Here is a 14,677-nt window from a genome sequence, read left to right as displayed (position 1 = left end):
CTGGAACATAATGTGCGCGACGTCATAGGCCGCCGACCACGTTGGCTGAACTTGGCCAGGCGCTGCAAGAGGAGTGGGACAGACTCCCTTAAATCTTCACTGGGAGACTCATACGTAGTATGCCTCGTCGAGTGAATGAATGTTTGAAAATCTTGACGGTATTACTGATCCACGAACAACTTTGAATTGATTTGATTGATTGTTTGTTGTTTAACGCCTCACTCAGGAATATTCCAGCTATTCCGGCTGTCTGTAGGTAATCGAGTCTGCACCAGACAATCCAGTGATTGATATCATGAGCATCGATCCACGCAAATTGGAAACGATGACATGCATCAACCCCACATTGGCTGACACCAAAGACGTTTGCAACGTCACTCTTGCGTTGACCCAGTTTTAAGCATGCATATCCATCTGTCTAATTCGGTCGTTAAAAGATGGTAGTTGTTGTTACCTTGTCTGGCGCTCGGCAACAAGGACTCGACGGCTCGGAGTGAGTATACTGTGTCTGAGTGTTGTATGCTAAACTGCGGCGTTGTATCTCAGTGGGCTAGCACCATAAATCCTCACCAGTCCGGACCAGTACAAGCAGCCACACACCCATACGTGCATGCATGTGCAATAATCTTAAAATCTTGGACGCGACGTTCAACCCCATTTCACCTCACACACCTTCTGCACATCATACCGTTGATTCTCTGCACGCCTCTATCCGTTCATCATGGAAATACAGTCCTGTAGGGGTTGACACATCAGTGTACGGGAGCATTTAAATCTTTATTTATTGGATGATATTCTTATATCATCCAAACTCGATCCTTAGAAACTTTGAGTAGTATATAAACTTTGTAATGGAATCAAAACATGGCACTTTTTCCATCGTTCATGAACGACATCTTGTTCATCTTCTTGGGGTCCACCAACCAAAATTAACTTACATCTCATCGGTGAACTATGGAGGATAACTGCACAGAACAAGACAACGAGATTTTGGGGTACACGTGTGGATGTATTTATTCAAACAAACGCAGGCACAAGTATCGCTGAACCCGGGCCTCTTGCTTAGGGGCGGAGGTTTTCCATATTCAAGTACACGCCATCTTTACTGCGCAGAATGAGCGAACTCTCTGGCTGCGCCGGTCTCCCTGGGGTGATGCTAAGCCGGAAGTGACGTAATATCATAGCTATCACGAGCTTGACTTGCAGCATGGCGAAGGACTTCCCCACACATCGCCTGGAAAAATATTGTAAAAATATTAATAACAGTAATAAACTAACCTGGTATAAATACACATCAGCCTGGGAGCTTATAAATTAATTATACCGCTACAAGTTTATGGTGCATGCGTGGCCCATACGTCCCTTGGGTACACCAGAAACCTATGATCGAATCCCGGTTCGCCCCGATTATGTTTCTGCTCGTGCGTTTCACCAAAGTGGTAAACTTCGGGTTTTCCTCCCAGATTAAGCTGACACGCCGTGAATAACAATCGACGTCAAACAACAATCACCATATGTTAGGTAAGATTAACTAGATAGATACAGTCAATAATATAATGCTAACGCTATTTTTCAGGGCATTATCATTTGCAGAAGCCCGAGGTCTTCGATTAAGTGCCCGACGAAGGAGTTACCGTTATTATAGCTAAAACGGATGGAATTTGTTATCAAATAAAAAGAAACAACAATATCGGTTTTGAAACACGAATTTCACTGACCCACTTTTACAAGTAAGGAAACGTCATAGAACAAACCAGATGACGTCAATATTGAACGTGACGTCAATATCTCTATCATATGACGTCACCTAACAACGAGCGTGATAATGGCCCCTCGTCAAGCAATATGAGGGCATTATCAAGATACAGTGGCCCGCTCATTTTTGATAACATGCGGGCGGTTTAATGAGAATTCTATCCATTTTAGCTATAAGAACTCTTACCTGGGTCCCATCGAAAAGGTCAGGAAGAAGTCTGATGCCCCCATGTCCTCGTTTGAAAAACGGTAAGGATCAAACACCTGAAATAAGAATTTCACCTGCGGTTTAACAACAATCATCTGTGTACAGTGAAACCCCATTTATCCGGACGGTTCTGTTCTTAGTGAAATCGTCCGGATTAACATATGTTCGGATTACGAACCACTAGTAAAGACCTTGGAATATCTGCAGACGTTCCGAATAGTAACACTGTGGATAGCCGTGTATCCAGATTAACGAGGTTTCACTGTATAGATCAAAGTGTATAATGATACTGCCAATGTTTTTTGGACACTGTGAAAACATTATAGTCTGGAGCAGAAGCGTAAGCAATACACTAACTTATTAACATGATTGACGGGGGCACGGGTGGCCCAGTCGTCTAAGGCGCCGCGTTTCGCTGTGCAGAGTTGCGTCCCTTGGGCATCCCAGAAATCTATGATTGTGGGTTCGAATCCTGATTCACCCCGATTATGTTTCTAGGTTTGTCAGCACTGAACCCGTGCTCGTGGATTTCACCGAAGTGGTAAACGTCTGAGACCTGCATCACTTCATGCTTTCCTCTCACATTAAGCTGACACGCCACTACATAACTGGAATACTGTTAAACCCAACTCACACACACACACACACCTATGAATATGATTGGAGACCAGAGTGTAAAAGCAATAAAGAAAGACGAGGATTTCGATGTAGGGTATACCTCAGGTTCTTGCCACACATCCGGGTTTCTATGAAGAGCAAACAGCGACACAGTAACCCTGATCCCTACAAGGACAAAAAATACATTCCATGAAGGTCAACAGGTCAAAGGTTGTCTATTAATGTTGTATGGAATTATATTATCGCGGTAGTTAATTTATAATTGATCATAATGGCGCCCGTATTACTAACATATTAAATATGGCATACGCAATATGTTTCTTGTTCTTTGTTCAACTTTAATGACACATCAATTAGGATTGATCGAGTTCGGTCAAAAAAAATACTGTCCTTAACGACTCAAGGGCGGACAACTCTATTATCGCGGTATCACTATTTTCTGGTGTGATACGTGTAAATTGTGTGGTTTACATCACTTCCTGTTTTGGATTATGCATAATCAGTATTCATACGACCTAGGTTATGTCAAGGGACTTCGGGGGCGGTCGGGTAGCCTAGTTGTTAAAGCGTTCGCTCGCCACGCTGAAGACCCGGGTTCGATTCCCGACATGGGTACAATGTGTGAAGCCCATTTCTGGTGTCCCCCGCCGTGATATTGCTGGAATATTGCTAAAAGCGGCGTAAAACCATACTCACTCACTCACTCACTCAAGGGACTTTGTCTAAACAAGCGTATTCTTTTTTAACCAATTTCGAATGTAGGTAAAATGTCACTCTTGAAGAAGAGGGGGCACGGGTGGCTCAGTCGTCTAAGGCGCCGCAGTTCGCTGTGCAGGGTTCCGTTCCTTAGCCACGCCTGAAACCTATGATTGTGGGTTCGAATCCCGGTTCGCCCCGATTATGTTTCTAGGTTTGTCAGCACCGTACCCGTGCTCGTGGGTTTCACCGAAGTGGTAAACGTCTGAGACCTGCATTACTTCGGGCTTTCCTCCCACATTAAGCTGACACGCCGTGATATAACTGGAATACTGTTAAAAGCGGCGTTAAACCCAACTCACTCACTCGCTTGAAGAAGATCTGCTTGCAACTCACAGACGATAACTGCTGTATTTAATACTATGACTTCGGAAGGGTACATCACCTTTGGGTACAACTCGGCCATCTGGTAGAGTTATCTCCCTTTGTGTGTAGCGCGAGATGCTGGGCACAGGTGGCAGCAGACGCAAACTCTCTCTCACACACAAGGTGAGAAACTCCAGCTTGCTGACGTCATCCCTGGGGACACAAGACACTTACAGTACACTGGGTGTATTTTCATGTTTATTTTGTGGATACAGAGGATATTATGTTCGTGTTCATGTCAGACTATGTTTACGACACGAGTGTCTAAATTCAGATATTTCCCGAGTGAGAGCGAGGGAAATACCATAAGAGAGTCAACTGACTTTAAAAGTCCAGTTTCCACCCTTGCCGAACTAGGCTGGAATTACTGGCCTCGATCGTAGCGCCACCAGTGGCTATTACGAGTTATGTCCCTTCTCAGCCTCTCCTATGGACCAATCAGATTCCACCGCTCGAATCCCTTGCGTTTGCTTCAGCCAAAATGGTGGCGCCCAGTCAGGACGATCTGATCCATAATCAAGATCCATACTGTGATAAAACGGGTCGCGAAACGGGTTATCAAATCACGTGAACACCCTGATTAAAACATGAAAAGATTTGGAAAGTAGCTGCTGACAACAAGTTGGCGGTGCACATGCTTTGCAAATCCTGCAATCGATCGAAATCTGCATGACAGTTTACGAACAGGATTTCGATTTCGGTGCGCGATTTTGATTGGACTATGCATAGACTCGTCAGTCCAGCCAAAACGTAACTCCAAAATACCAACCTAGTTCGGCAAGGGTGGAAACTGGACTTTTTTAGTCAGTTAACTATCTTCCCTTGGGAATTTAGGCACGAGTGTGCTCTCAGGGCAAACGCTCTATACAAACAACCAGAGACGGCCACACAACTACAGAAGGATTCCCGTCACGTTTGGAAACTTCTGCTCACTCGATGTGGACTTGCAACAAAATCCGCATTAGTGAACAACCGTTTGACTGTTAGGGGTAGGGGGTTCTAAAAGAATCAAGGCCTGGTTTTACTTAGCCTGGTTCCCTTGGTATGCTGCGCTGGCGCTCAGTGTAGCGCCAGCGCAGCATATCCAGGGACCCAGGCTGGGTTTTACTAAAATCCTAAATTCATATGCCTCGCATTTTAGGCAAAAAATAATGTGCCCTTCCTTTGCAGGAAAATGTTTAAAAAACAAATAATTGAACCCGAACTCGCTTAACAGTTCTATGACGCTATAACGGTGGTTTAATTGTTCCTCTATCAGAAATCAGTAAGGGATTTCGTCAGCCACACCTGAATAAAACACCATGTACAGGCCAAGTTTATATCGGCGTCAATTATATACCTCTCTCTTCAATAACGTTTTAAGAGAACCCTCAGTATGTTACGATCTCTTAAACGAGTGACCCTTCAACAAATGTGTTGGGGATTACATATTCATTAATACGTGGACTCCTAGCATTGATACAAACCACGTGATGTCCTCCCTGTCCCCCATGACGTCATCAACCTCCGCCCTGCACGTGTCCTGGTGTTGTGTGTTTTTGGCGAGGTGCCAGAGTGACCAGGTCAAGGCACTGGACGTCGAGTCATGACCAGCGAACATGAAGGTGTCCACCTCGTCAAGGATCTCCTGCCGGCTGAGAGTCTGCCCGTCGCTGTCCTGAAAATCAAAGCGGTAAAACCCTTTCCATATTCATAAGAAACCGCATCTTCCAGAGGCAAAGGCGTTAACTGACCATAAAAGTCCACTTTCCAGCCTTGCCGAAACTGGGCTGGAATTTCTTGGCTCGATCGTAGCGCCACGAGTAGCTATTAAGAGTTATGTCCCTTCCATGTCCTGTTGACCAATAAGATTCCATCTCTCATATCGCTAGCATTTGCTTCAAACAAAATGGCGGCGATAATCAATATCTATTTTGAAATGAAACGTGTCGTATCTCGCGAAATTCATCAAATCACTTGAGAACCTTGATTAAAAACATGAAAAGATTTACAAAATATCTGTCGCCGCCAAGTTGGCTTTACACATGCTTTGCAAAATCTGCAGTCGACTGAAATCTTCACTTTAAAACCCTAGCTGTTTACGAACCGTAACCTAGTTCGTTACGCGATTCTGATTGGACTACGCAGCTAAAATGTAAATGTTATTGTCAGTTAACGCCCTTGTCTCGGGAAGATGAAGACACCGCTGCCAACAGAAGACCCGATTTACAATTCCGACAATACCATTGGCAGGTGTTTATAAATCACTATCAAATAGTGATGATACCAGGTGTTCGCGAAAGGGTGAGCGTATCCTCACCGGTGGCACCCGTCACAACACATGCAAAGGCAAGTCAATTGTTCACCTGAAAAAAAACATGTGGTTACGAATCAAAATAGGGAATTGCATCGGACATCAATCTCGCCACTGATGTGTCTACCATATAACGTTTTGAAAGCTTTAATTAGGCCTTGCATGTTGTAACCTTGATCAATAACTTCTGAGCAAGAGTCGTGCGACGCTCTTTGAAATTCTTGGTGGAAAGAGCATGCTCGATGGTACCTCAAAAGTTGTGGCATGTAGACACCGAGGGCTGGAGCTGCGGGAATATTGCTCGACATACACGTTGTAAAGTTGAATGTTGGAAAGTTAAAGTCATTTATCTTGTCATATAGTCTTGTGGAGAGTGTTTTGTCACTCTGAATCTTTATGTATAGATCTAAATGCGAAATAGATGAGGCGGTCTCACTAGTCTCCTTTCTGTCTATTCTAGGTGGGTAAATCAGTGAAAAGGGAATTGGCTATCTGATGGTTATCAAACGAAATCAGATCACCGATATTCCTGAAGCTTAAGTTAAGCTTCTTGGCCAAATTACCTTGTTTTAACTTTGCAAATCCGAGTAGAAATTCCGGTTCATATGCACCCAGCAATATATTAGATTTTCGTGCGTTTTTTTATGGAGCTTGGTAATCCAGTACAAAAGAGGAATGGACGTGTCTTCCGGTTTTAGAGTCAAGCTAAGAGTTGACAGTACTGATTTATGGTTTTCACAAAATTCTTTCTCAGTTAAAATATTGTCCTTATGTGTGGCATTATTTGATATGTCTGTTATACCAAGTTCTTTTATGAAGCAAAACATGTGGTGATGCTTACATATAATTGTTATATTATTTGAGGCCTTGTCAGTGGGAACAACCACAAACTTTTCATGTGGGTACTTGATATATACAGTACATTAAATAATATTCTATTAATATAGGGGTAATATACTCCCCGTGGAGCTGAGAATGAAACGTGCCGATTGATCCAATGACCGAGGTAATAATAATGTAGCGCTTTGAGCACGCCTCTGTGTGGTGTGGAAATATAGTGCAATATAAATGTTATTATTTATTTATTTATTTATTTATTTATCATTGTCTAATTGGCCGCCATCCCTGGTGCCACATGTTGTCTTGCGAACGGCCACGTGGTGTAATAGTGAGAGCGTCCGCCAGTAGAGCGGAAGGTCCGGGGTTCGATCCTCGGCAGCGTCATATCAAAAGACGTTAACAGATGGTACTTGTTGTTACCCTGTCTGGCGCTCGGCATTAAGGGGTTAAAACAAGGACTGGTCGGAGTCTGAGTGTCTGAGTGGGGTATTCATGTTAACCTGCGGCATGGTATCTCAGTGGGCTGGCACTATAAATCGGCATCAGTCCGGACTAGTACAAGCAGCCACCCACACACACACGTGCATGCACGTCGCTATATAAGTGCAATAATCTTGGACGCGACGTTAAACCCAATATCACCTCACCTCATGTTGTCTTGAGGTGGAAGGACAGTCGGTATCATGTATCCAGTTGCAGCTTCACGGGCTAACCTGGCAGAACTACTTACACAGGAACGGTCTAGATGTATCGATGTATCATTAATTCAAGAGAGATTACAGGCAATGAGGAAACCTTTGACGTCATCAGGATATCGAGGAAATCCATCGACCTGCATCCGGGGTCTTCTGTCTCTAACAACTTCCGGCGATGTCTAACGATCCTCCGGGAATGTTCATGGATTGAATCACATGCGGCCTTGAACCTCTTGCTGGCGACAGACAGACAGGGGTGGCGCATGTTATATGTCATAACCAATCATCCACAATTCCAATGCTCCGTTGGTTTTAGATTTAAAAATTTAGTCTGTATTTATTTACCAAAATAAAATTAAAAAATAAGTTGATAAAAAACAAGTAATTATTGAAGTGAGTGAGTGAGTGAGGTTTTACGCCGCTTTTAGCAATATTCCAGCAATATCACGGCGGGGGACACCAGAAATGGGCTTCACACATTGTACCCATGTCGGGAATCGAACCCGGGTCTTCAGCGTGACGAGCTAACGCTTTAACCACTAGGCTACCCGACCGCCCCTGTAATTATTGAAATAATAACGACATTACATTTTAAGTATTTAAAATGTCTCCTTTGAATACCCCTGTTTATACTCTCATTACACTGCATGTGAAAATACCAACTGCTGGACACCAAGCGGAACAGCATTGTCAGTGCGTCGCATTGGGAAAGGGAGGTCACTCTAAATGCAATCTGGAGCTATTTCCGTTGTTTTCGTACTTGCGAAAAATGGCATTTCAGTCGCGCTGCACGTTGTGGTTGTCAAACTATTAATCACGATTCAATACCAAAGGATTCTCAATTTTAACATTTGAGTATATTTTCGAAATTCTCTTACCCGTCTTGTGACAAGCTGTAGATGATGTCGTTGTGGTGCAATGGCGTCATGATCCGCTTGACGATGAGCTCTGATACGTCATATACGCCCTGAATGTAAGGGTGGCGCTCCCTGTCGGCCAGACAACACGCAACGCAGTCATATTTATGTACTCCTGATTTAATGGTTGGGTCAAATATAATTTCGACCAAGCGATCTTTGTTGGCTAGTGTTATGTGTCAAAATGTCAGAAGGCGAATGGTGAGCATCACAAAAAAAATAGTAAACGTACCACACTAGAAGCTGATCAGTAACAATACAAAGGGAAGTGATTGATAGGTAAACCCGTTCTTTTCTTAACTTCTTTACATTTACTTCGAACCCTTGAAGACCCGGGTTAGAATAGTTCTTCAGCTACCCATGCTTGTAAGAGGCGACTTACGGGATCGGATGGTCAGGCTCGCTGACTAAGTTTATGCATGTCATCGTATCCCAATTGCGCAGCTTGTCGTATGAGGCGACTAACGGGATTGAGTGGTCAGGCTCGCTTGACTTGGTTGATGCATGTCATAGTATCCCAATTGCGTGGATCGATGCTCATGATGTCAATCACTGGATTGGCTGGTCCTGACGCGATTATTTATAGACCTCCGTCATATAGCTGGAATATTGCTGAGTGCGGCGTAAAACAACAAACAAACAAACTTATCGGTCATGTCGCTGGAATATTGGGGTGTACAAAGCATTCACTTTGAGAGAGCTAGTTGAATACTGATCCAAAATGTGAACGTGTTATATGTGCTTAAGTCGCTTTACCTGTCAAGCTGACAATTAGTTTCGTATCCAAACAGACATCTCATCATAGAGTCCATAGTGAGGAGGCTGGTGTGGTGGAACATCTCCTGGGGCCCCTCGCTGGCACGGAGCTTCCTCTGCAACACACCCAACATGGTCGTGAACAGGAAATGTCTTATTGGTGGTTTTGTTTTGGCATTAAGTTCCGAAAAAAAATCCTTATAAGACACCTTAAGCTACAACACTGGATATGTAAAACTGGGGAAAGTTCAAATGTTGATCCCATGTAAAACGAAACTGGTTATTTGAAAAAAGAAATTTGTTTACAGACCGCCGTCGCATGGCAGGAGTACTGCTGTGGGCGCCAGGCAACTACTTATTTTTTATGAAAATTATGTAAACAGCGGGTTCTGCCAGTAGGGCAGGACATACTTCCTCTTTTCGCGAACACCTGGTGTCATCAGTGGTCCATGCATATAATTTTCACAGCCATTTTTCTCTTTCTCTTTACGCCAAATTAATTTGTTTCGGCAGATAAGCTAGACTGGTTATTTTCTTGCATTGATAAGTTATATTATAATAATTTGTGTTGTAATAATTTCCCTCATATGAAACTTATGAACGAAGTATTACCAATTTCTCAAATTGTGAATATGTAACACACATACATATCATTCGATATGTGGTATTGCCATTTTTTTATTTCCATATGAATTAGCATATTTATTAATACTTGTCAACTCCGCTTATTATTCGAGGCCCACAGTGCTCACGTGATTGTCACGGTCTTATAGTCTTATATACAAGTGTCTGACGTAAAATTCTATTTTTAGATATGTTTAGTCATAATTTTCAATTCTTCTTTGGGTTGTCTTTGGGCAGTAGGGCCCGCTTTGGCCCCTTTTCGAGCTCCTTTACCCTTTAGGGTCATTCTCCCGACATACTCACCACCAGGATGTTGGTGCAGTCACGGAATATGTCCGTGCTGTGTTTCAGCAGGTTCGTGTGGAAGGCCGGTGTGACCAGTGCACGGGTTCGAGCCCATTTCTCGCCTTTACTCAGCAGCAAACCATCGCCTGTAACAGAAGCAGGAGAGGGGCCGAACGTCAATACCTCCGTCGCCTCGGTACCCATCTTTCTTGCAAGGTAAAATTTGAGACTTTCTTCGAGTATTCTATTCGAGAAGGTTATCCGGTCGATGTCACCCTGACTGATATCAGTGAAACCTGGCAGCCGACAAAGTGTCATTAATACCAGAACCTTACATTGCAAGGTTTACTTCTGGCTCTGCAACGACGTTCTACATTGCAACTTACCAATCCATGGCCTCATCAGTGCATAGGAAAACTCATCTTTCGGATCTGAAAGAACCAATTGTTATCGTCACAACTTCGAAACAAGTGAGTGAAAGAAATGGATTTTACGCTGCTTTTAGCAATATTCCAGCAATATTCGGGGACACCAGAAATGGTCTTCACGCATTGTGCCCATGTACGGAATCGGACCCAGGTCTTCAGCATGCGAGCGAATGCTTTAACCACTAGGCTACCCATTTCGAAACCAACTTGTATCGGTGATACAAACTTTTTAAACATATGAAATTACAACTATTCAGATGATATTATCAGGTAAAACAAACTCCATCGAATTACACTGACGTCTTAAGTTAAACATGTTTGTGTTTCTGTGTATGAAACGTACTCTATCTGCGGCAGTAGAAACAATGTAGGTCCGAACTACTGGCCTGTCCACGAGAGCAGTGTTCTGGCAGTGGTCGGGTGCACGGACATAAGGGACGCGTCCCAAACCCCCACCCACACGGAGCACTGACCTGTCCCCGAGAGCAGTGTTCCGGCAGTGGACGGGTGCACGGACATGAGGAAGGGGTCCCCCCACCCCCACCCACACGGAGCTACTGACCTGTCCCCGAGAGCAGCGTTCTGGCAGTGGACGGGTGCACGGACATGAGGAAGGCGTCCCCGACCCCCACCCACACGGAGCACTGACCTGTCCCCGAGAGCAGTGTTCTGGCAGTGGACGGGTGCACGGACATGAGGAAGGCATCCCCAACCCCCACCCACACGGAGCACTGACCTGTCCCCGAGAGCAGTGTTCTGGCAGTGGACGGGTGCACGGACATGAGGAAGGCGTCCCGAACCCCCACCCACACGGAGATACTGACCTGTCCCCGAGAGCAGCGTTCTGGCTGTGGACGGGTGCACGGACATGAGGAAGGCGTCCCCGACCCCCACCCACACGGGGAAGGCTCCGTCGTACTGGTTCGCGTACCTTGAGATTCGCAACATCCCCTCGTAGTCCCCACGTAGCTAGAAACAAAGTGGTCTGTATATTACGCGTTAAGTGATTAATGTTTACAACTCAAAACAAATTAAATAACACTCACAATTGGAAGGCGGGGCTGCACTGCCAACCAGTCATATCAGATTAACTATAGTCATATCAGGGTCTTTTAACTTGTTTTGAAAAGTATAGGTATTATAAATAAGGACAATTTAGATTCCTACAATGTATGATAGCTGCAGTACAAAACAAAAGTTTCCAAATATGAAAATCAGTACGAGTTTACGATATCCTATTCATCTCCATCTTCCCGAGGCAAGGGAATTGGCTGACTGTAAAAGTCCAGTTTCCACCCTTGCCGAACTAGGCAGAAATTATGAGTTACCTTTTGGCTGGAATAACGAGTCTATGCATCGTCCAATCAAAATCGCGGAACGAAATCGATATCCGGTTCGTAAACAACATGGATTTCAACATACAGATTTCGCTCGACTGCAGAACTTGCAAAAGATGTGTGCCGTCAACTGGGCGTCGACAGATATTTTCCAAAACTTTTCATGTTTTTAATCAAGATGCTCACATAATTTGATCGCGAAGTAACCCCCCGTTTTATTACAAAATATATCTTGATTATTGATCAGATCGTCTTGACTGTGCGCCGCCATTTTGTTTCAAGCAAATGCAAGTGATATGAGAGGTGGAATCTGATTTGTCAATAGGAGGGGCATGAAACGGGACATAACTCGTAATAGCCACTGGTGTAGGCCCCTGTATGTCACACATAGCATAAGCTCACAACAGCGATGCATGTCTAAGTTACAATATGCAATCGCATTATGTTTGCATCATTCGCTGCAGTAGAGTTCGGGTATATGTTGTTAGTCCATAGATATATGTAAATACATACGGGTACGCAAGCTGATGATAGCTACATTTGGTACGTAAGCACGGTGCTGGTCGTTATGCTGTTCAGTACGATGGCATGCATCAATCAAGTCAACGAGCCTGACCACCCGATCCCGTTGGTCGCCTCTTCCGACAATCACGGGTTGCTGACGATCAATTCTAACACGGTTCTTCACGGGTGGGTTTTACTGTATGAAGCCTACATATTCCTCAGTTAAGACCCCTTGGTGTCTGTATTGCACACGTACCCAGCTGGTTCCCAAAATGGACCTGGTCACGAAATCCTAATGGTGCCACTCTCTTGCATATATATTTAATTTAAAATAAAAATATCTCTTTATTTCAATTATTTGTTTATTTTCTCGAAATTTCGAGTCTTTTTCTCGCGTTATTTCAATTATGTTTGCGTAATTTCAATTATTTTCACGTTACTTCGAGTTTACTTACAAAAGTGGACATTTTGAGTTTTTTTCGATTAATAACTCGTTATTTCAAGTTTATTAAAAAAACTCGAAGTTTTTAGAAAATAATTGAAATAAAGAGAAAATATTCGAAGTAACGAGAAAAAATCGCAATAGCGGGAAAAAAATCGAAACAACGAGAAAATGTTTTGAAATAAAGAGAAAATCGAAGTAACGAAATTACCGCAAAGTATCTCGTAATTTCAAGAAAATAATCGAAGTAACGAGAGAGAAAAATGGAAGGAACGAGAAAATAATCGAAATGACGAGAAAATATTCGGATTAAAAAGAAAAACCTCGTTATTTCGCAAAAATAATTGAAATAACGAGAAATTTCGATTAAAAAAATGCTACCAAAGTGGCACCAGTAGGCTTTCGTACCTTGTAACGGCTTGGACCATCCGTCTACGTTAGGCCCGCCGCTCCCGTTCAAACTGTGAGCGCCCTCTGATGGTAGATTGTCGTTATGACCCCTGATAAGACCATACCCACGTGTTATAGCAGGCTATATTGCACCAAAACATCTACTAACCTCTTCCAGATTGCCATGCCACCAATGAGGTTTGGGACCAGAGAAGTCTTCGAAGGCTAGCTGTAAATACCGGCGTTGTCTGTAAAGTGTGAGAAGCTTAGCGATAACAACAACGATGATGAGTACAGGCGCGACCGTAGCAAGCAGTGTGAGAAGTACTGTCATTGCGAGCTCTGTCTCGAGAAAGGTCAGGAACTATCTGCCAGTCACCGACAGGTGTACGACAAAATATTCCAGCTACCCTTTACAGTGTTATCGCTGTATAATTGTTGGACGAGGCAAAAACAAAAGGCGTTCTGTGGCGAAAGGGGTTTCTAATCAAGCAGTTATTCTGTGATTATCTGTGTTTGTGTTGCGGTGATGCTGATCATTGAACTGTATTGTAGGACGCTGATCAAGCCCGCTTTGATTGTTGACAGGTTATCTAACACCTATTTGAAGCATTGTCTCACGTGGACCTCAAGTCGTTGAACATGAATGGACGCACTTGTTTAGTACAATCAAAGACGTATATAGATTGTTTATGCGTCTTTGGTACAATTAATGTTAAATAACGTGTCCGTCTTATTCCAAATTGTAAAACAAACTTATGTGTGCTGTAACTTGATTGGTTGAAAAACATGGCTATATGAGGTTCGGCAAGTCTGTCATACATGCCTACGCATGAAGCGGTCGTAAAATCACTAAAACTCTCTCTCTCTCTCTCTCTCATACATGCACTATGACAAGGTTTGTCCATCTTGCAATCAACCTGAATCCATTACTTACTTGTTACTGGAATGTCAAGACCACGCCCCAGCCCGGGCTAGGTTAAAACAAGAATTGCAGTTAGATTCGCTATCTGTTGTTGATCTCCTAAAGCTAAGAGATGCAACAGCGAAGGCCAAACTAACTCTATTTCTGAGAGATGGACAGCTACGCAAACGTGTATAAACGGAGCAGCCAAAGATAAAAATGAAATTATATCTATATACGAAAATAGAAATCATATCAATACAAAAACAGAAATTCTGCGAATACCAAACACGCAAATAGATATGTGTACCCTACTCACACACACAAGTCCCAAAGAGGGACAGGTCAGCCGAAACTGCTAAGGCAGAAGGCGACCTCTTAAACACTTAAAGCAACAACAACAACAACATCATCATACACACCCTGAAAGAAATATATCGAATACAGCCCATCCAAGTCTACAATGTTTGGCAAGTCTAGATTACTGCAGTATCAGAAAATGAAGAGAGTCTCTCGGCTCCTTTTTATTTCATTTTTATTAAGATAATTTAACAACTTT

The 14,677-nt window shown here is 43.4% G+C and overlaps 1 protein-coding gene across 5 annotated transcripts; it reads right to left on the bottom strand.

Annotated features, from left to right (window-relative positions):
- Window positions 1-988: 988 nt before the first annotated feature.
- LOC124132414 (cytochrome P450 4F2-like) lies at window positions 989-13,583 on the bottom strand. 5 transcript variants are annotated; one of them, XM_048403642.1, is made up of 12 exons: window positions 13,384-13,583; window positions 11,366-11,510; window positions 10,500-10,544; window positions 10,132-10,259; window positions 9,205-9,320; window positions 8,410-8,520; window positions 7,632-7,767; window positions 5,170-5,360; window positions 3,723-3,856; window positions 2,682-2,746; window positions 1,943-2,019; window positions 989-1,234 (listed from the first exon to the last, which is right to left on the bottom strand). In XM_048403642.1, exons 1-12 carry the CDS (start codon window positions 13,546-13,548, stop codon window positions 1,063-1,065), a joined length of 1,485 nt encoding a protein of 494 aa, XP_048259599.1. In that variant the 5' UTR covers window positions 13,549-13,583; the 3' UTR covers window positions 989-1,062. The 5 variants fall into 5 exon arrangements, with proteins under 5 accessions (XP_048259599.1, XP_048259602.1, XP_048259600.1 ...); XM_048403645.1 differs by lacking the exons at window positions 11,366-11,510; window positions 13,384-13,583 and adding an exon at window positions 11,278-11,331; XM_048403643.1 differs by lacking the exons at window positions 11,366-11,510; window positions 13,384-13,583 and adding an exon at window positions 11,191-11,239.
- Window positions 13,584-14,677: the final 1,094 nt, after the last annotated feature.

Source organism: Haliotis rufescens, unplaced genomic scaffold (genome assembly GCF_023055435.1).
Source record: "Haliotis rufescens isolate VD_foot unplaced genomic scaffold, xgHalRufe1.0.p SCAF_3, whole genome shotgun sequence".
NCBI classification, from domain to species: domain Eukaryota; kingdom Metazoa; phylum Mollusca; class Gastropoda; order Lepetellida; family Haliotidae; genus Haliotis; species Haliotis rufescens.
Note: the sequence above shows the minus strand (reverse complement) of the source record. Positions and strands in the feature narration are given on the sequence as shown.

Bases quoted from the DNA above. Each gene is read 5' to 3' on its own strand.
- LOC124132414 (XM_048403642.1), bottom strand. From the start codon at position 13,548: ATGACAGTACTTCTCACACTGCTTGCTACGGTCGCGCCTGTACTCATC. The intron at 5,361-7,631 runs GTTTCCTCATTG...TTTGATTTTCAG, and splicing joins ATATCCTGATGACGTCAAAG to GACAGCGACGGGCAGACTCT. The intron at 3,857-5,169 runs GTTTGTATCAAT...TTGTGTCCCCAG, and splicing joins GACAGGGAGGACATCACGTG to GGATGACGTCAGCAAGCTGG.